Source organism: Odocoileus virginianus, chromosome 24 (assembly GCF_023699985.2).
Source record: "Odocoileus virginianus isolate 20LAN1187 ecotype Illinois chromosome 24, Ovbor_1.2, whole genome shotgun sequence".
Taxonomy (NCBI): domain Eukaryota; kingdom Metazoa; phylum Chordata; class Mammalia; order Artiodactyla; family Cervidae; genus Odocoileus; species Odocoileus virginianus.
In genome coordinates this window covers 47154256-47176223 of record NC_069697.1, presented here as the reverse complement: position 1 = coordinate 47176223, position 21968 = coordinate 47154256, and the positions used below count along the sequence as shown (strand labels likewise).

Here is a 21968-nt window from a genome sequence, read left to right as displayed (position 1 = left end):
CAGAGGCTTGCAATGTGCTTACATGACTAAGATTTCTTTCTTGCATTCCAGCTTTTCACATCAGAAGAATATGCCTCGGGTATACTGATTCTTATGATAACAGAAATGTAGGGCATAGTTAGACCCAACTTCTGGCTAGAGCCAAAGTCAGTTGAGTTTAAATAAGATTTCTCAAACCTTAGTAACAATGCTGCTGCTAAGTCGCTTCAGTCATGTCTGACTCTATGTGACCCCATAGACAGCAACCCACCAGGCTCCGCCGTCCCTGGGATTCTCCAGGCAAGAACAATGGAGTGGGGTGCCATTGCCTTCTCCGTAGTAGCAAGAGACTTGCAAGAAATAAATGAAAGTTTATACTCTGTATGCCACCAAGTGTTTGGATGATTGGCTACACAGCAAAAGTCAAGTAATATAGGGAGATTTTTCTCAGATAAAGAATTCAATTTTGGGGAAGGGGGTTAGGGATTAAGGGGGCTTCCCTGGTGATTTAGTGGTAAAGAATCTGCCTGCAATGCAGGAGCTGCAGAAGACACGAGTTTGATCCCTGGGTCAGAAAGATCCCTTGAGGAGGGTGTGGCAAGCCACTCCAGTACTCTTGCCTAGAGAATCCCATGGACAGAGGAGCCTGCTGGGCTGCAGCCCATGGGGTCACAGAGAGCTGGACACGACTGAAGTGACTTGGCATGCATGCAGGAGATTAAAAGACACAAACTCCTGTGTATAAAATGAATAAACAATACAGATATATTATACAATATAGGGAAATATCTACATTATTTTGTAATAACTTTAAATGGAACATAATATATAAAAATATTAAATCAATATGTTGTATACCTGAAACTAATATTATATCATAAATCAACTATGCTTCAATAAAAAATAAAGTTTAAAAGGATTCAATCACCGAGTTGTTTCTTTATTTGCATCTTGTTTGTAATTTGACTTGTTGTGGTTACCTGAATGTGGTGCCCCACACCAATTCATATTTTGAAGCCCTAATCCCCAGTGGCATGCTATTTAGAAGTGGGGTCTTTGGAGGGCAATTAGGATTACATTAGGTTATGAGAGTGGGGTCCTCATGATGGGATTTGTGCCCTTACCAGCATAAAGGAAGAAACATGAGATGGCTCTCTCACCCAGACTAACTGCTTGAATTCAGCCATCAATCACCAACTGTCTTTGGACTGAGATGTACACAACCTGCACCTTCTGCAGGTTCTCAGGTCTTCAAATTCAGACTGGAGTTTACACCAAGGCTATCCTAGCCTCCAGCTTCCAGACAGAAGAACACAGGACTTCTCAGCTTCTGTAACTCCTTAAGCCAATACACACACACACACACGTGTGTGTGTGTGTGTGTGTATGTGTGTGTGTGTGTATGATATCCTATATATGTTCATGTGTGACCTATATATTTGTGTGTATATAGGATACATATATGTGGGATATATATACAGATATATATATATATATATATATATATATATATATATATATATAGGAGATATATGTCCTATTAGTTCTGTTTCTTTGAAGGATCTTGACTAATAAAGAAATTGGTACTAAGAAGAAGGATACTGCTGTAACAAACACCTAACAATGTGGACCAGCTTTGTAACTGGGTGATGGGAAGAGGCTGGAAGAATTTTGAAGTGCCTGGCAGAAAAAGCTCATATTGTCATAAGGGAATGCTAAAGGTGATGTTGGTGAGAGCTCAGAAAGGGAAGAGGAGAACTAGAGAGAAAGCATCCACCTTCTTAGAAAATACATAATCATGAACAGAATATCAGTAGAAATGTGGATGGTAAAGGTCATTCGGATGAAATCTCAGATGGAAATGAGGAACAGACTATTGGAAACCAGAGGAAAGGCTTTCCTTGTTAAAAAATGGCCAAGAATTTGGCTGACTTGTGTTTGTGTTCTAATGTCGAGTGGAAGGTAGAACTTGCAAATGACACTGGATTTTTAGCTGAGATTTCTAAACGAAGTGTGAAGAAGTAGGAGTAGCTTAGATCATCTGATTGCATATAAGACAGATTTAAATTGAAGACAGAACTATTGAGCAAAAAGGAACTAGAACTTAAATATTTGGAAAATTCTGACCCTGCCCACACACACACACACACACACACACACACACAAATAACAAAGTGTATTCATAAGAGAATGCTAAGGGTATGGCTGACTACCATTCAATTAGGAGTTTAACATGGGTGTGAATCCCAGATCTAATCAACCACCCCAGCAGCCCTGACAGTTTGAACTGAAAGGAATGGAGAGGGGGCAAAACCAAAGAAAGCTGTCAGTTATTAGACCCTAAACCACCCAAACCCTAATGCTGTTTGGCTGTGAACAGGTGCTGTTTTTCAAGATAAGGGAACAATGGCCCTGGGGATGACTCAGAGATCATCAGGGCCACCACCACACTTTGAGCAGGCCAAACAGCCGCCACGGGAGGCCAGAGCGAGACAGCCTGGAGCTGTGGAGGCAAGACGCCCGCTGTCAGAGCTGAGGTGTAGACTGCATGTTCCCGCTGAGCCACTGGGGAGATCCTGCCACTCCAGGAGACTTGCGCATCTAACCAAGACTGTTCTCTCACCTTAAGATCCGATGGGGATTGCCTTGCTAGAGTCTAGCTTGTTGGGACCCACACCCTTCCTTCTCTCACACTTCTCCCATTGAGAATGAAAACATCTAACCTATACCTATCTCACATTGAATTGCGCAAGTGCAAAACTTGTCTGGCTACACAGGTTCACAGCTCCAGAGGAATTTTTGCCTTAGGATGAATCATAGCAGGAGTCTCACCCACATGTGACTTGGATGAGACTTTGCCTTTAGAGTTAATCCTGGAAAAAGTCAAGACTTTGGGGGCTGTTCAGATAGAGTGAATGTATTTTGCTTGTGAGAAGGATATAAATTTGGGAAAGCCAGTGCCAGAATGCTATGGACTGAATATTATTGTGTACCATCACCACCCCCCCAAACTCAAATATTGAAGCTCTAATCCCCATTGTGATGGTATTTGGAAGTGGAATCTTTAGGAAGTGATTGGAGATAGGCTGGGTCATAAAAGTGGGGCCCTCGGGATGGGATTAAAGTCCTTGTATTAATGAGAGCAGGAGATTGACTCCAGTTTACAGAAAACATGGGAACTTTAGCTCTCACTATCATCTCCAATTTTTAGCCACCAGAAAGGAATGATAGGAATGGGGGAGTGATAAACATAATCCTTCTTTATACAAGCATGAATAAGACATTTCACACATTACTTTAGCTCACATTCTATTGACCACAACCTAGAACAAGACCACATGTATTAGCAAGGGAGATTAAGTAACCATGGTGTGTTCACTTGTTCATAAATTGAGAGACAACATTGTTAAGATGGCATTACTCATCAAATTGATCTACAAATTTCAGCAATCTTTATCAAAATCCCAGCCGACTACTCTACAAAAATTGAGAAGCTAATTCTAATATTCTTATGGAATTTCAAGAATCTCAGAATAGACAAACAATCCTAAGAGAGAAGAACAAAGTTGAAGAACTCACACTTCTAAATTTCACAGCATATTGCAAAGCTAGAGTAATTAAAACAATGTGATACTGCCATAAGGATAAACATAGAGGTGAATGAAATAGAACTGAGAGTCTTTGTAGCTCTGGTTAGTTAGCTTTCAAAAAGGTTCCAAGACAAATGGAGGAAAGAATAATATTTTTAACTAGTAGTGCTGGAATTGCCACATATAAAAGGGTTAAATTAGACCCACGCCTCACATCACATACAAAACTCAACTCAGAATGGATCAAAGACTAAATGTGAGATCCAAGCTATAAGACTCTGAGAAGAATTGTCTATCTAATAAATATCTAGTATCTAAAATATCTAAAGGATACTTACAACTCAATAATAAAAAAGATAAATCATCCAAGTATAAAATGGGCAAGGGATGTGAATAGAAATTTATCCAAAGAAGATATGAAAAGGGTCAATAAGCCAAAAAAATAAAAGATGTCAACATCATTACCATCAGGGAAATGCAAATTAAAAGCACAATGAGATATTACTTCACACACACCAGAATGCCTATAGTCAAAAAGACGGATAATAACAAGGGTTTCTAAGAGTTGTAGAAATCGGGACTCTCAGAGACTGCTAGTGGCAATGTAAAATGGTGCAGTCACTTGGGAAAACAGTCTGCCTGTTCTTCAAATGACTAGACCCAGAGTGACCATTTGACCCAGCAATCCCACTCCTAGGTATATACCCCCCAAAAGTGAAAATATACATCCACACAAACAATTTTACACCAGGTTCACAGCAACATTATTCACAGTGGTCCAAAAGTGAGAACATCCCAAATGTCCATCAACTATGAGTAGATGAAATTAACTGTGGTATATCTACACAATAGAATTATTATTATTCAGTAGAAAGAAATGGTGCGTGGATCCTCGCTACAGCATGGATGAATGCTGAAAACGGCATGCAGCATCAAAGAGGCCAGTCACAAGGGAGCTATATCATGAGATTCTGAGATTCTATTTAAACGAAAGGACCAAAAAGGCAAAGCTATACAGAAAGTAGCTTCACTGGTGGCTCAGACTGTAAAGAATCTGCGCGCAATGTGGGAGACCTGGGTTCGATCCCTGGGTGGGGAAGATCCCCTGGAGGAGGGCATGGCCACCCACTCCAGTATTGTTGCCTGGAGAATCCCCGTGGACAAAGGAAGCTGGCGGCTACAGTCCATGGGGTTGCAAAGAGTGGGCATGACCAAGAGACTCGGCATAGCACACAGCATATACAAGGAAGATTCACGACTACGGGGGGCTGGGGGGCTGAGGGCTTTGGGGTGACAGCCCAGGGGTGTGGAGTTTGGGGGAGGGTAATGACAATATTCTAATATTGATTGTGGCAATAACGCACAACTCTGCGAATATACTAAAAGACATTAGCTGGCACACTTCAAAGGAGTCAGATACGGCACGTGGAATTATATCTCAAAGTGGTTTTTAAAAAGAAAGCACATTCAGAGTGTTTGATTGTGTAGCCATGTGTTCAGCTCAAACGTCTGTTGCTATGGAAGAAAAGGAGAGTATATGTTTGGAGACCATAAGCAATCTCTGCCATGGGGAGTACTCTGACTTTTGGCATACACAGTTTCCAATTTAGTAGAAAATCCTGTTATATTAAGAAGGTCCAATATCATTAATATTTATAGTGACTTACTGAATTAGTGTGACATTACGCAAAAGTAATGAAGTAACAGTCAGCTTATCTGGCTGCTAGTCTTAACCCTACCCTTTCACTAGCCTTATGACCTTGGAAGGTCACAACCTCACTTATTAAACTGTTTATCCAAAAGGTAAGGATAAAATGAGATGATTGCTAGGTCCATTGAGTTCTAAGAACATTTGATTTTTGACTCTACAAATGGAGATTTTCACAGATTGTTTCCTCCTCATTTGTCAGCTCAAGAGTCAAGAACTTGTTTAGTGTTCCCAGGAGCCCCCTTCATGTATATCAACCACTGTAAATACTGTTCCATAATATTTACTTCTCATTCTCAAATAGTTGCTCTTTAAGTTTCAAGAGTTTGTATTTTACTATTTGAGGTACTGAAAGTGAATGAGAGTTTTTCTCCTTAATATTTATTATAGACGCTTGAGGCTAAATTAAATCAAGGTGACAAATCCGAAACCCTGATTTTAAACAGGAAAATATTTGACTATAATTGTAAGTAAAGGAGATTATAACAACTATAAACTGTTAGTAAAGACTTGAATTATTTGGCAATAATTCCCAAATAAAAAAATCCTAATTATAGCTAACCCAAGCCTTTTGTTTCTGTTTCCACTTAGGGGAAATGTATCTCTAAATAGCATTTGTCTTGATGTTTTGCTCTTAAATTTAAGTATATTTAATCTTTTTTAGTTATTTTAAAAACCATCATCATATTGCCATCGTCTCTCTGTGTTGTATAAAATTTACTTACTTGAGACGCCTTTGAATCTCCTGTTGCATTATCTCTTACCTGTCAAAGTATGAGTCCTAAAGAGTTAGTTGTATAAATCAATACATAGGCACTTTCAGTACTTTTCAAGGAAGCCATGTTTTCAGTCCCATGCATCCCTAAGCTGCTCCCTAGGCATGTTGTACTCATTGAAAAGACATGGGTCCAGGGAGAAAAAATGATTCTGAACTCATCTGGGGGTAGGGTGAGGTTGGATAGGGGTGGGTGTCCACTGCCACAATACAAAATGCAGAATGTTTGGAACTAAAAAGAATAATTACTGACGCTTTCATTTTTAACATATGTTGTTGTCTCCTCTATATAATTGAGATTTCCCAAAGGACTATTTAACTTCATAAAATCATCTAGGGGGCTTTTAACACATCAGATTCCTAGTTCTGACCTCCTGATTTTCCAATTTGAGAGGTACCCAATAATGTGCCACTTTTACATATCTCATACCTTCTTACATACACAGAAGTCTGAGTATGATAGCAGCCTACAAAAAGATCTTTTCCTCTTTTCAGTGTTTTCAAAATAAGCTCCATTTTAAATAAGATTTTCTAGTGTGATGATCTTTAAATGCAGTAATAAAGACTATGATCCTTACAAATCTGAAGCAAACAGGTTTTATATACAGTCTGCAAATTATCACACATTTAAGTTATCATAGATAAATATGTGGTATACACATATATAATATATGGCACACTCTTTATACAAGTACTTCATTCTCTCTGCTTAAACATTATCTAAGTATATACACATATGTAAATATAATATACAATATATTTTGAAAATCTATATGACATAGCATATATTTGTATTATATTTATATTTAGCCATTGGTAACCAGGCTTAACAAATCTAAATTAGATCTATTTGTATAAGTTATATTTTTAACATAAAAATAAATTACTTTTACATTGCTTATTAAAAATACATGCTCAGTTGCTCACTGGTGTCTGACTCTTTGCAACCCCATGGACTGTATGCAGCCCACCAGGATCCTCTGTCTCTGGGATTTCCCAAGTAGGAATACTAGATTGGGTTTCTATTTCCTCCTGCAGGGGATCTTCCCAACCCAGGGCTCGAACTCACATATCCTGTGTCTACTTCATTGGCAGGAAGATTCTTCACCACTGAGACATCTGGGAAGCCCACTTACTAAAAGTATTTATCATCAGTTGGACACAATTCTTAGTTTATTGTGTTTTAACTGAAATATGATTTCTCTAATAAAAAAAGAAGCCCAATGGACTATAAATGATTAATATAGAGAGATCAAATAGAAGAAATTATTGAGTATAATATCAGTCCACTGATACAAGCCAGCATCTTTATTAAATAAATTGTCATAATTTTTAAGAAGAAAAAACATCCTAGGAGAAATGATGCCTGTTACAGTATATGAGAGTTATACTAGAGTTTGTTTATTTAATTTACTGAGACTAAATATTCCTAGAGGGCTAGAGATGGAAATTGTTCTATCAAGAACTGACAATCCAGCCTTACAACTAGAAAAAAATGTGCCCTTATCACAAGGTCATTGCCTGTATTTGGGCAAAATTAATTCAGAAGCCAACCTCTCTCTTTACATTGTTGCTGCTGCTAAGTCGCTTCAGTCGTGTCCGACTCTGTGCGACCCCATAGAGGCAGCCCACCAGGCTCCCCCGTCCCTGGGATTCTCCAGACAAGAATACTGGAGTTGGTTGCCATTTCCTTCTCCAATGCATGAAAGTGAAAAGTGAAAGTGAAGTCACTCAGTCGTGTCCGACTCTTCTGGATCTCATGGACTGGAGCCTACCAGGCTCCTCCATCCATGGGATTTTCCAGGCAAGAGTACCAAAGAGAGATTCTGATTCATCTGGAGTTTGGCCTAATAATCCACATTTTTAAATGCACCTTGTTTGTGATATAGCTAATTCACAGGCCACACTTTCAGGAAGACTACCTGAGGCTGAAATTATTTTTCCTTTTTAACCCTCTAGCCATTAACAGTCCACTGGATACATAACATACCTTTGGCGGTGGAGAGGAAGAGCAAATTCCAAATGAGTTCTATTATCCCTTTCTGAAGTTCAGATGAAGAGCTGCATTCTCTTAGATTCCTTGCTCCTTAACTTAAGAGCTCCTTGTAGAAGGGGAAGGCCTAAAATTTAATTTGAGGTGCCCAAGTCTACTCTTAATCAGATAATACTATTTCTATAGCTTTTAAAGGAATACCTAATTCCTAAGTTGATTTCATCATAAATGTTCTTCCATATCATGATACCAAATACTTAATAAAATCATTGTTGGGTAAAATTTCCTTTCCAGTGAATTATCATTTCCCTTAGATGAGTCTTTCTATATTTTAAAAAAAGCTAATTTACTCTAACATAAAGCTCTTTCAGACTTGGAAAAAAGTATTCATGGGATTTTTCTGGTGGTCTAGTGGTTAAGACTACGTGCCTCTACTATGGGATTGATCCCTGGATGGCGAAATGAAGATCCTGCAAGCCATGCAGCAGGGTCGAAAATAAATACTAAGTATTCACACCTAGAGAGGCGGGCAGTGGGGGAGGGAGGCTCAAGAGGGAGAAGATATATGTATACTTATAGCTGATGAGCGCTGTTGTACAGCAAAAACCAACACATTATAAGCAATTATCCTCCAATTAAAAATAAATTTTAAAAAAGTATTCACATCTTTGTAAGTTATTATTTGTCTTCTGAACTCATTTATGCAATATGTGAAGAGAAAACTTACAAATGCAAACTTTGTTAAACAGTAGAAGAATTTGGAAAAAACATCCTTTACTTTGGAAGTCTGACAGTTTGGAACTGTCTTTTAATTTCCCACATTTCTTTTCCTTCCACTTCAAGACAAAAAATCTTGAAATTCATTTTTCTCTGAAAGGGCTAAAAGAAACTTGCTGCATAGCACCATTTACAATCCCTGAACCATTCAAAAGCAGGTTGGAGGATTAGAGAGTCTAAAGGCCATGACTTAAAACCACTCAGCTCTTGCTCTGTTAAAAACAAGGTACTGTCCTCCTTACCTTGATCTGCTTCTGTTTTCCATTAACCACTTTACGTAGTCAGTGGACACGGGCTTTCTTCTTAGTTTTAGCTTGCCTGCAAAGCCATTATTATCCAGGAACTATTGTCCGCATAGACCTGTACGAAATACCCTGGGAGATCAGAAGGAAGACAAACAGGCAGGAAGGGAAGGAGGGCAGAAGGAAGGAAGGAAACCAAGTTTTGATAAAAGTGTTGATTTGTGATCTACGTTAGCTAGCAGTTATATTTATCACCCAGCTCATATGTATTTACAGCTCTACTCCTAATTCATCTCTACTGTTACCTCTGAGTGTAATTCATGATGTTGGCTTAACTGTTGCTCTTGCTTCCCTGAACTGTTTCAGAGTCTCTATTAGTGACTCTTTATAGCATTTCTCTTGTGTAGTATGACAATAATTAAATCTATTACAACTAGTCTAGAAGCTGTTTGTATCTACTGTCATCTATTCATGGCTTATATCTGACCCAGTGGAAATGTAATCAGCATAATTCTCAAGCTCCAGGTCCTCATTCTTGATGAATATTTATTAAAATTTGATGTTAAGATTTTGGCCACATTGCCTAAAAAGTTAAAATAATCTCATAATCACCAAAGACTTTAGTGTGGCTATGACTTTCTATATTGTGTCACTTTTATATTGGTGGTGGTGGTTTAACCGTGTCTGACACTTACAACCCAATGGACTGTAACCTGCCAGGCTCCTCTGTCCATGGGATTTCCCAGGCAAGAATACTAGAGTGGGTTGCCATTTTCTTCTCCAGGGAGTCTTCCTGACCCAGGGATCAAACCCACATCTCCTGTTTTGCAGGCAGTCTCCTGCATTGCAGGAAGATTCTTTACCACTGAGACATCAGGGAAGTCACTTTTATAGTTCATTGCTAAAAATATCTTCCATACTTTCGTGAACCAGCAGTCCAGCGAATAAATCTTATTGAGACCAATTTCTTATGAGACTCATGATCTAACATATCTGTGTAGTACTATAATAGGTGGATACATTTGCCAATTTTAGGTCTGAAAATACTTTGCATTGCTTTTATTTCCTCCAGATAGATTGCTTTCCCACTGATCTGTATTAGTTTTCTATTGCTACTGTAACAAGTCACCGCAAACTTAGTGGCTTCAAACAGTACACAAGTTTTGTGTACCACTTCTGTAGGTTAGAAATGGAATACAGGTTTCACTGAGCTAAAATGAAACCATTATCAATGCAGCGTTCCTTTCTGGAGGCTTCATTTCCTTGCCTTTTCCAGCCTCTAGGAGCCATCTACATTCCTTGGCTTGTGGTCCCTTCATTCCATCTTCAAAGCTGTTCCTGCATTGTCATGTCTACCTCCGACCACAGCCAGAAAAGGTTCTCAAGTTCTAAGGATTCACGTGATTAGCTTGGGTCCAACAGGATAATGGAAGATAATCTCCCCATCTCTGGGTCCTCAACCTTAATCAAATGGACAGTCCCTTCTGCCATGTTGCCACACATGGCAACATATTCACAAGTTCCAGGATTACAACATGGACATCAAGCCACTACACTTTCTTCTGCATTGTCTATCTTAGTCCACAGGTAAGATGACTAGCAAAGGTGAAAGAGTTAGTCACTCAGTCTTGTCTCACTCTTTTCGACTCCATGGACTGGAGCCCGCCAGGCTCCTCTGTCCTTGGAATTCTCCAGGTAAGATACTGGAGTGGATTGCCATGCCCTTCTCCAGGGGATCTTCCCAACCAGGGATCAAACCCAGGTCTCCCGGCAGGGGACATATTCTTTACCATTTGAGCTACCAGGGAAGCCAAGATGACTATAACACATGTATTTGATCTATTATGTGTATAATTAGAGGAGATTCCCATGCATATGAAAATATTTTTGTATATTATTCCACTATTGGCTTCCAAGTACACTGTTTTAGTCTTAAGAACACCTTCACAGAAAAGACTGAGAGTAAAGCTAAACTTTCAATATTATCCATCTTAGCCCCTGTGATGATTGGGTTTCTTTGACATGGGATACTGCTAATTTTAATATAAATGTTTATGCTACTGCATAGCAACTTTGTGATCTTCATGAATTTTTTTAGATTTTTAGTAGATGCTCCAGTCTAAGAGGGATAGACAGTTCATCAATAAGAATTGCTACTATATTTTTAGCTCTATGATGAGTTTTACATTCATTACTTCATGCTCTTTTTGACTCAATGCTATAGTCTATTCTTCTCATTTCACAGATGAGGAAACAAAAGTTTCCAGTATCACAAAGCTGGTAAGTAGCAGAGTGGGGCATTCAAATATAGGTCTTTCTAATTCTAAAATATATAATCTTCCCTCTCTATTGTATTAATTTCCATAAACATTAAGTAAATCAAGTTATATGTGGAGGTATATTGTTATTTCCGGTACATATCAAGAATCCCTCATGCTACACAAATTACTTTCCGTGTGTTACATAGTGGTCTTGGGCCACTCATAATTTTAGAAATGTACAACTGATGACAGTTCAAAAACGCCTAGAGAGAAGCATCCTGGCTAACAGCAAAAATCAATAGTAAATATTTTCATTAAATCACCTGACTTGTTTTACCTTCACTGTTGATGTCTTCTAACTTGACTAAACCTTTCATATGGTCTATAGTGTCCCTATTGCTTAGATATACCTGGAAGACAACATTATGAAAAAATGCCTCATGGCAAAGTTTGCATCACTCCAAGAATATAGATGTACTCTTTAAGACCTGCTATTATAAAATATATTGTTCTAAAACTCTCTGTCAGCAGTTTAAATCTTTTTGCTATCTAAGCCAAAATGAAGAGAAGGATTGTCCAAACAGAAAATCTGAATAATTTGATCTTCTCTTGGGAGGAAACAAAGTTAATCTCTCTGGAATTTATATACTTGCAGAATCACTGGATCGTTACACAAGTTTCTACCTCACTTTGGATGTTTAGATTTCTAAGATACATGGGCATAAAAGAAAACATGTTTAAACTCTTACACAAAACTGATATAAAATAAGAATGATCAAGTATATAATGTTAAGATCAATATTTTGCTTAATTTAACTTGTCTTTTGAAACAAAAGATCAGCATGTTTGAAATGATGTAGCTTTCTAAAATCCATCTATTATTATGAAGCTTCGGAAAAGGACTCAGAGACTGTTTAACATATCTATTTTTTCATGAAGTGGTCATTTATGAACCTTGAAGTCTGTTTATAGATATAACACATTTAACCTTTAATGTGTCAATAAATATAAGCAATAAAGAAAAAATAAAATGGGCAGATTTCCCTCCTGTTAACTTCGATTTAATCTATATCACTCTTTGCTGGATGTCTTCCCAGGTGGCTCAGCAGTAAAGAATCCACCTGCCAAGCAGGAGACCCAAGTCTGATCCCTCAATGGGAAGAATCCCCTGGAGAAGGAAATTGCAACCCGCTCCAGCTCTCTTGCCTGGGAAATCCCATGAACAGAGGATCCTGGCAGACTACCATCACGGGGTCACAAAGACTTGCAAACGACTTTAATGACTAAACCACCACCAACCACTCTGTTGGATAGGATAACCAAACTCTTTTCTTGGAAAAGTTTTGCACTATACAGATACATTTCACTTTGAAATATCTAGGACCCACAGAATATACTATCTTTTTTTTCCCCCAATTATTTTTATTAGTTGGAGGCTAATTACTTTACAATATTGTAGTGGTTTTTGCCATACATTGACATGAAACAGCCATGGATTTACGTGTGTTCCCCATCCTGATCCCCCCCTCCCACCTCCCTCCCCATCATCTCTTAATTTTTTTTGCTATAATTCTAGATCTATAAGACTATTTGATTTGTTCATTGATTTAACTCAGTTTAGTTCTCTGATCATTTAGTATCTACCAAAGATTGACATCAACCTCCAGAGTAGTGTCAGCTTTCACAGCATTTTGGTTATGCTTCCAAAACAGAGACTTTAAAGTAGCAGCTCCGAATAATCCATTGGCAGACTTCACACCCATGTTAAAATTAAACTTCCTACATCCTTTAGGGTAGAAGGTATGACTTTGTTTGTTCTCTCTTTTTTTAATTTAAATAACTTTAGTTAGGGCAGATCTTTCATTAGAGTTCCCACAACTCCTCAGCTTCTTAACAACAGTTTTGCTTCACCCATTTACATTAGCTATTATCGAACCCTTGCAAGCATTTGAGTTTCAGCCCCAGAAGAGTCTAATCACCTTATTTTTAATGAAAAAAACCAATGTTCACAGGGATTAAATAACTTGGCCAAGGTGATCCAGCTAGTCAGTGGCACCGAGCCAGAGTCAAAATCCAAGTACACTGGCCCTTTGTGTAAGACACTGTATTCATTTCACTACTTTTTCTTTCTCTTTATCAGAACATAACATTGATCTGAAATAAGAAGACTGTGGTTTTTTTAAGTTTTAAAAGCTGCATCATGGCACTTACAGTTTTTATTCATATCTCAAGTTTCAAAATATCATTAACAGATTAAGCATATTACTACATGCTGTTTTGGTGTTTGCACTACTCCCCTTCCTCTCCACTGCCTTTTAGCTGTTCAGAGAGCTAGTGGAGGGGAAAATGGAGTTATAAAGTTACAAAAGAGAAAAGACTGAAGGGTTTAGAGAGTTGAACAGGGATGGGGGAGTGGGGAGTTATCAAAAGGAATAACTGTAGAGGAAGGACAGGAAGAAGGGAAAGGTGAAGCAGCGGTTCCTGGAGACCCTGAGATAGGAACAGCTGAGAAATAAAAACAGCTAGGTCATCAATCACTGTTCCTTTAGGGGATGTGCTGATTCTAGCAGATTTTTCTTTAGGCTCATGTAGCCAACACCAAACAAAATTGTGAAGTATTCAATGTTTCTCTTTGAATTCTTTGTACCTTCTTGCATTCAACTCTATTTAAAGATGCAGTTCTTTTTCTTCTCTCTCTGGTCCATCTGAGGTCTATCAAGCACTCATTTGACACCTTAGTTTTAAGACTTTCTCTCTTCCAAACTCTTGCCATTTGAAGTCCTACCTTTTAATTGTTGAATACAATAACCTTTCTGAAAGAGATTACTTAAACATTAGTAAGCAGAGAGGGAATTATTTGAAGATGAGGGAATCCTGCTTTTAGCCAAAGCACACTTGATTCATATCAAGCTTAAAATCTAAAGTACACAGATACCTCTTTTCCCTATTCAAAGTCCTAGGTTAAATTTTTAATGGGTAAGAAAGGTGCAGAGTCTGAGAAGGTAATGGCAATCACCAAGAAAATAGTACATTTTTTATAAAGTTAACTAAGGGAGGCATCAACGAAGACACTTATTCCAAACAAGCCGATGTAACACCTAGTTCAGTTACCTGTGTAAGTCAAAGGAAAGTAATATTTCTCATCAATTATCTACTTATTCAGTAGAGAAAAAAGATATTCAGTAGTGAACCTTAACCTATTTAGTATTTATAAACAGTATCTTATTTCTGTTCATAACTGAGGGTAGAAGTATGACAAGCACAATTTCCATAAATTTGTAAACTTGCTTACTAATTTAAGCAATTTAAGTTTACTAACTGTAGCAATCAGTTGATTGCTATTATCAAGATCGTAAAGGCCAGTAGAAAAATAAAAATTTACCCAAACCTTCTAGATGCTGGGACTAGACTGCTTGGTTTCAAACCTGGGTTCTGCCGCTTGCCTCAATTCTTCATCTCCCTAGTGAATGAGTGAGTGACGTCACTCAGTTAGGACTCTTTGTGACCCCACGGACTGTGGCCTGATAGGCTTCTCTGGTGGCTCAGACGGTAAAGCGTCCGCCTACAACCCGGGAGATCCGGGTTCGATGGGTCGGGAAGATCTTCTGGAGAAGGAAATGGTAACCCACTCCAGGATCAGGAAGATACTCTTGAGAAGGAAATGGCAACCCACTCCAGTACTCTTGCCTGGAAAATCCCATGGATGGAGGAGCGTGGTGGGCTACAGTCCATGGGGTCGCAAAGTCAGGCTCCTCTGTCCATGGGATTTTGTAGGTAAGAATACTGGAGCGGGTTGCCATTTCCTTCTCCAGGAGATCTTCCCGACCCTGGTCTCCTGCATTGTAGGCAGTCGCTTTACCATCTGAGCCACAAGGGAAGTCCATATCTACCTAATGAGAGTAGTAATAATACATGCCTCATAGAATTGTTTTGAGAATCAAGATAACACTTTAAAACATTTAGAACCTTATTTGGCACTGTGTAAGTGCTTGTTAAATAAAATACTGTGACTCTTTCTTTCTTGACTCTGAAGGCAACTAGTTAGGTGTACAAAATGACCTCATCAATCTGACTTATAATTCAAATTGACATTGAACGTACACATCTATATCCAGTTAACTCATTGCCTTGAACATGGTGCAAACAAATAAAATGTTATTTCATTTTGTTGCATGGATACAGACTTCAACATATCAGAAATGCCCTTTCTTTGGAAAAAAAACAAACAAACAAACAAACCAAACTGGATAGCAGAGTATGCATGAGGCATCACTTCTCAGTTGTTTTGTTTATAAAATGATGGAGAGGATCTTTGTCTTCAAAACCTGTAACTTTTTTTCCCCCAATAACCTTATTGAGATACAATTAACACACTTACAAATGATCCCGTCAATAGAGAACATTAGCGTTTATTGATTGGCTACTGTGTTCCAGGTACTACACATACATTGTTTTTCTTAATCTTCATAAAAATTCTTTAACACACGTATTATCTTTCTCAATTTAATGATTAAACTATAGCTAAATGTTTTGCCGCTAGAGGCTGAGGTATGAACATGAGGTTTGAACTCATGTTCGTTCATATGACTCCATTATTCTTCCCACATCCAGCTACCTCTTTCTGAAGAATTACTTAGTTCTCTTTCAGAGTTTAGGTTTGGGAAAGGAGGGAAACTTAACTCTTTGATAGTACTCATCGTTAAACTAATTTTTAACTTGTCAAAAGTCAAATAGTATAAGAAATAGCAAGGAACTGGAAGCTGTTTTCAGACTTTCAAATCAAGGATGATACAAGAAGACAAAATAGTATTATTTCAAAGAAAATAAGCAATCCCAATGCTGATACAAATTATCCTACCCTGACTTGGAAGGGTTCAACACTCGTTAGTATATTACACCCATTTTCTGCATTCCCACCAAATGAGTTAGCGTAGAGGCTGAAAACGAGTAAAGAAGAGAGATCAGGCAGGAATTCTTATCCACCTTTTAGACTTTTCACATCATGTTATCTTACAGTCAAATCGCTGTACATCATGCTTGGAATTACTTAGGCGGTTTTGCCACAATTCATTTCTGAAAACACATATTTAGGTCTTTCTTATACGTCAGGCAGCACTAGGTGTACAAAGGTGTTGTTTTTTGTTTGTTTTAAATGAATTAGTGCAGCCTGGTTTCTATGTTAGTTTAGGCTTTCGTAAGGAGTGGTAATTAGTGTACTATACTAGACAGCGAGCCAGTGTGCCTGTGAAGCTGGATTATAAACTTGCCTCTCCACTTACTGTGTGACCTTGGCATTTGATTTGTGAGACTCGATTTTCCCATTTTTAACATCATCGGCTTCAAATAATAGCTAGTATTACCTACTTTCAGGTGCACACACCATGGGAAGGTGTGGCCAGGAATATGGCACTTCATAGTGTCTAGGAGAATGGGCTTCTCGCCTGTTTTCGCTCCTTTATTTTAGTACCTGGCACTATTCGATACCTATTTTACACCTTGTTCACCGAGGAGCTGGAACATGTTTCTCACTGCAGCTCAGCTATCTGGGTGTGCCTGGGGAGGCGTCACAAAGAGCCTATAAAAGGTCCCCACCTACAGCAGGGGTAGGAGCGCAAGAAAGAGCCCAGAAAGACCACTGCGGCGAAGCGTTCGGTTTCGGGTCGCTAGGTTTGGTCCCATCTTCACCGAGTTTAGGTTCTGGGACTCGCCACGGAAAGACTCGAGTCACAGACCTGTTAAAATTTTTCTGCCATATTCTAGCCGTCCCCACGCCCCCCGCGCCGCCCCACCCTCAAGCGTGAGTGAATGCGCAAATAAGGGTTTTCAGGCGTCTGTGGGAAAGACGGAGGGGAAGGCAGAAGTCAGCACGGGCAGGGCGGTGGCACCGCTCAAGTGAGACAGGATCCAGGCCCCACAGACGAGAGTTAAAACCAGGCGTTCCCGGGCCGTAGGAGGCCGAGGCGAGCTGCTGGACGGGCGGGGGCCGAGGCGAGGCAGCCGACCTCGGCGGCGCACTCACTCCGCCCGGGGCCAACGCCGGTCCGGAGGCGCACCCCCCCGCCCTTACGTCTCTTTTGGTTTCGACCTCCCGACTGGGAGGGGCCGCGGGACGCCATTCCCACAATGCTCTGGGGCGTGCCGCCGCCGTCGCTGCCGCCTCCGCTACCGCTAGTGGAAGAAGATGGCGGAAGGCGGAGCGGCAGATCTGGACATCCAGCGATCTGACATCGCGACGCTGCTCAAAACCTCGCTCCGGAAAGGGGACACCTGGTGAGGGAAAGAGGTTGAGGTGGCTGCGGTTGCCCGAGGGTGGTGGGGAACTCGGTGGGAACTGCGGGCTGGTGTCTTGCTGGTGACAGGTGCGGGCAGGTCCGGCGGCGGCCGCCTCAGGCAGATTTTGGCCGCTTCCGAAAGGCTGGGGCAAAGATTGGACCCGAAATGAGGGCCACGGTTCATGGCTCGTCGAGGCGCTGCTGAAAGGCTTGCGGGGAGCGGCGGCGGCGGCTCGTGCGGTTCTCCTCGTCCTTCTTCCTCTGGTGGTGCCGCTCCCACTTCAGGCCTTCCCGAATGATGGGTGACTCTCGTTCGGTGTGAGTCTCTTAATGTTTGACAGGTCCTGGCCCCGCGGCTGATCCCGATCTCACCCGCTTCACTTCTTTAGTCATTTCCTTTCCCTGCGTTGTCGGCATCCAAGTTCCCCTATTCTGATTCTCGTATTCTTCCGGGAGGCCGGCTGCAGGATGTTTGCGGTTCCTACTACACAGGTGGCATGTGTCAGGGCGCCGCTTAAGAGAAAGGAACCTAGTTCCTAGTTCCTTGTCGAAAGGACGGCGAGGAGTACTGAACCTTAGGCTTCTGAGTGGTACCACGTGGTCTTGTGCTTTAGTGGAGGCTTGGTAGACGCCGGCAGCGTTTCTCTAGAAGTGCGGCCCTTCCCTCTTATTGGAAGGATAACGTAAGGCCTGCAAGAAGTAGATAAGTCCACTTGAAGCTTCAGTCACTTGCTAACATTCAGACTTATAAAATACCAAAGGATATACTTAAAATATCAAAGAAAGTATTTGTAGATTTTAATATTTGTGGGCCATATCAAGTGGTATTCAGAATAACTTCAGTATGTGAATATGTAACCTAAAGTGCTCTGTTTCATTAGGAAGGATCATGTGCTTCTTTATTATAATAAAAGTTATTTTCACTTTTCCATCGTCACCATAACAGTTGTGTATAATACGCAAGCGTGTTTTTTCATTTCCTCAATATGGCTTAGTGGAAGGAGCGTCAGATTTAGACTCAAGTTAGGCTAGCCTTTCCACCACTTAGCTTTCAGTGTGACTTTGAGGAAAGTTAATTTACATTGCATCTCAATGATTTCCTCTACAAAATGGACAGAATAATTTCATTTAGGGGTTTATCCTGATTCAGTGAAATAGTCTGCAAGATTTTCTGCCTTGAGATAACATTAAATTTTAGTTACCTTCTTATCACCACCATTTCTGTTAAAATGCTGTGGTATTAGAATCACTGTCAAGTAAGTTAGTAGATGGCAGACTTGGGACTTGAATTTAAATACTTTGGTCTAAGTCTTGGTGCTTTTTCTTATTTTGTTAGGCTGCACTGTATGTTTTATATCATTAAAAATCCCTGAGAGTGTAAACATATACTTGTTGGATTGCAGCAAAAAATATGGTTTAATAATCATTCTTGTTCATACCAGAGGGTTCCTATGATGTTTATTACTGTGGGGAAATTGGACATTTTTGTTTACCTTTTCCTGTGAATTGTTAAAGATGAAATCAGTCCGTCCTTCTTATTGTTTGTTAAAGAACATTTTAACATTCTTAATTTACCTTGCCTAATACCACCTTATACAAAGGTAAATGTGGATTTTCATGAAATACAGACCTACAGTTTAATGTATTTGTTGATGTTCAGTCGCTAAGTTGTGTCTGACTCTTTGTGACCCCATGGACTGTAGTGCAGCAGGCTTCCCTGTCCTTCACTGTCTCCTGGAGTTTGCTCTAACTCATGTTCATTGAGTTGGTGATGCTATTTAATTTAATATATAGATATTATTTATGTGTATATTACTCCTTGTTAATGTTGTTGTGGTTTTGATATACTGAGTAATAATTGGTGGTATTAACCATAAAGGATGATCAAAGCAGTATGGATATTGTGACCATTAAACTTTAAAGTTTAGCCTTTTTATTTTTGACAAAGTTTCTGTAAATCATTTTAAAGATCTGTTGATATTTATAAGAATAAATACAGGAAGTTCATAAATTTGAGTCGTTTCAGTGCTTCCATCTTAAAGAAAAGAAAACTGAGGCCCAGACAATTAAGTAACAGCAGAATGTGCAAATTTTTATCCTCACAATTGATTTCCCCTCTCATTTGAAGGAAAAAAATGCAGGAAAAGATGGTACCGGGATGCTCCAGAAACTAATTTGGTTTATATGTGAGCCAGTTTACTTGGAATTAGCAGGTGAAACCTATCAAAAAAGGAATTTGCGAAAGTTTGATTCAGAATTTTAAGGAAAGTAATTTATTAAGTATGAATTTGATAAAGTGTTCGTGAGTACAGAATTGGTAAAGATATTTAATGGTTTAGTTGTAGCTTGGGTTCATGTTTCTGGTACTCAGTAAAACTTGTTAAACAGTTGTTTCTCTTTTTAAAGTCTTTAAAAAGCCTTGGATTAGTCATTTATGGGTGTTTGAGAAAATTCTGTTTGTTTTTTAATAGCTGAAATGGGCCATATGCAAATGAAACATTGTCTTGGCATATGTATATTACCATCTTGAAAAGACTGATTGGACTGTTAAGAAAAGATGATAGGTTTACCATGAGTTTATTCTTGAAATTTTAGTACTAACATCTTATGTTATAGTCAAATACATTCCAATAAGATCATTAATTAGGTTGTGAGTACTTTGCAGATAAGGACGGCCTGTTGCTACTCTGGCAATTAATGCTAACACCTGGCCAAGGATACAGATTTGCTTCTATGCGGCTACTAGAATTTCTGTTTATTTGTAAATAGTGGATGATTTTTATCTGGAAACTAACTTTCTAGAGATGAAAATAAGCTACATGTGTCTGAGATGAGTAACAAACCTTATGATGTGTTTGGTATTAAATTTTATAGTGACAAAAATGTCAAAATTGATGTAAAAGAGATACACTTCTTAAAAAGGTTGGGTATAAAAGTAACACTTATCTGCCTTAGAAGGCGTGATCTTTTGTGCTATTTCCTGATCTGTGTTTAGCTCCAGGGAGAGATTCAGAAAACCATGAACAACACTATTAGAATTTAGAAACTGTAGAAGAAGAGTAAAGGAACTAGAACTGTTTGCTTTGGATGAATGAAAGACAACTTAATTTTTAGGTACATAGTAGCTTCTTCTAATAAAATAAAAGGAAAATTTGTTTAAAGTACATTGCATTAAGTATATCAGGGATGGAAGAACCTATTGAAGGGAATGATAGTTAAATAAGTAAGTGTGCAAATATACAAATACATGTTGTGGGTTATGTACTCTCTTAGGTGATTTCTTTTAAAATAAGATTTATTGTAAGTAAATAAATGACTATAAGTCACCAAAACCACTGCTGTATTCCCTTATTTTATTAAATGTTATTCATCTACCAATCATTTCCACTAATTTTTATGTTCAAGTATGTTCAAAACTTCCTTTATAGATTAAATCTTGCATGTCATTTTTGTATAAACTAATAAAATTAGTAGATTTACGGTAACTTTGAAGAGTAACTTTCATTTATAGTCATTTAAAAATGTAGTCATATAGCCATGTGTGATGTTTTTGTCTCAAACTGCAGAGGAGTTGGACCAATCAAGTTTACTTTGATAGAGGAGGCTTTAATTTCAATTAGAGCTTTCCTTTCCTACTGTTTTACTTAGAAATCTTTATTTTATATAGTCCCTTATGTTTTTGCAACTTTGATTCACACTAACAAAATAATCTTAAATCAGACGATCAGTTAATAATGTAAATGGAAACTTTTAATCAATATGAACTCCAAGTTGTTTAGTGTGTGCTTGCCAAGAAGTTTTTATATTACCCTTACTGTTAGCTTTAATTGTATCAAAGTGTTTACCTCTAAAATAGGATATATGTTATATCACTTGTATCAAATGAAACCAGAAAGCAAAACTGTTTTTTAGTGGCGGTCAATTGATGAACATAACAGAAGTAGGGACGTTAAAGCATGTTTTTCACATTTTAATTGCTTAAAATTGAGAAAAGTAGCTTTTCCTTATTTAATCCTTTTCATAAGTTTTTAAATCACTTGTAAGTTGTTAATGAAGCCAAGATTAATGTACCCCATTTGGCCGAGCAGATCCAGAGCTTTAGCATCTACTTAGTGACATTCAGATTTTTTCCTAAATCATACCGCCTTTTTTCATTAGCACATACAAAGTATTAAATAGATGTTTTAGAAAATAATTTTGTGACTGTTACTAGTCTTGCTTGGATGTAAGTATAAGAATTGTCAGGCTATGACCTATGATATTACATTAAAAAGGCACTGTGCTAGGTGTTGAAGTATTTAGTTCCTCATCACCGCGATTCTAGGGTACCAGAATGTGAATGTGTGCCAGTTCACACTGGCCAGAATAAGA

General features: G+C 38.8%; 1 protein-coding gene and 1 long non-coding RNA gene across 7 annotated transcripts in view; one reads left to right on the top strand and one right to left on the bottom strand.

Annotated features, from left to right (window-relative positions):
- Window positions 1–14846, bottom strand: part of LOC139030934 (uncharacterized) — a 39876-nt gene extending 25030 nt beyond the window's left edge. The window contains exons 1-2 of the long non-coding RNA XR_011483377.1: window positions 14714–14846; window positions 9065–9196 (exon numbers count right to left, since the gene is read on the bottom strand). This is a non-coding gene — a long non-coding RNA (uncharacterized lncRNA). The remainder of the gene's footprint in view (window positions 1–9064; window positions 9197–14713) is intronic.
- Window positions 14847–17432: 2586 nt separating this feature from the next.
- The window catches only part of USP15 (ubiquitin specific peptidase 15), a 133254-nt gene continuing 128718 nt past the window's right edge, over window positions 17433–21968 (top strand). For 2 of the 6 annotated variants that reach the window (XM_070454673.1, XM_070454672.1), the window contains exon 1: window positions 17435–17595. In XM_070454673.1, coding sequence (XP_070310774.1) covers window positions 17507–17595 — 89 coding nt within the window. In that variant the 5' untranslated portion in view covers window positions 17435–17506. Of the gene's footprint in view, window positions 17596–21968 lie in introns of all 6 variants that reach the window. The other 4 variants (XR_011483315.1, XM_070454678.1, XM_070454674.1 and 1 more) reach the window with 3 other exon arrangements.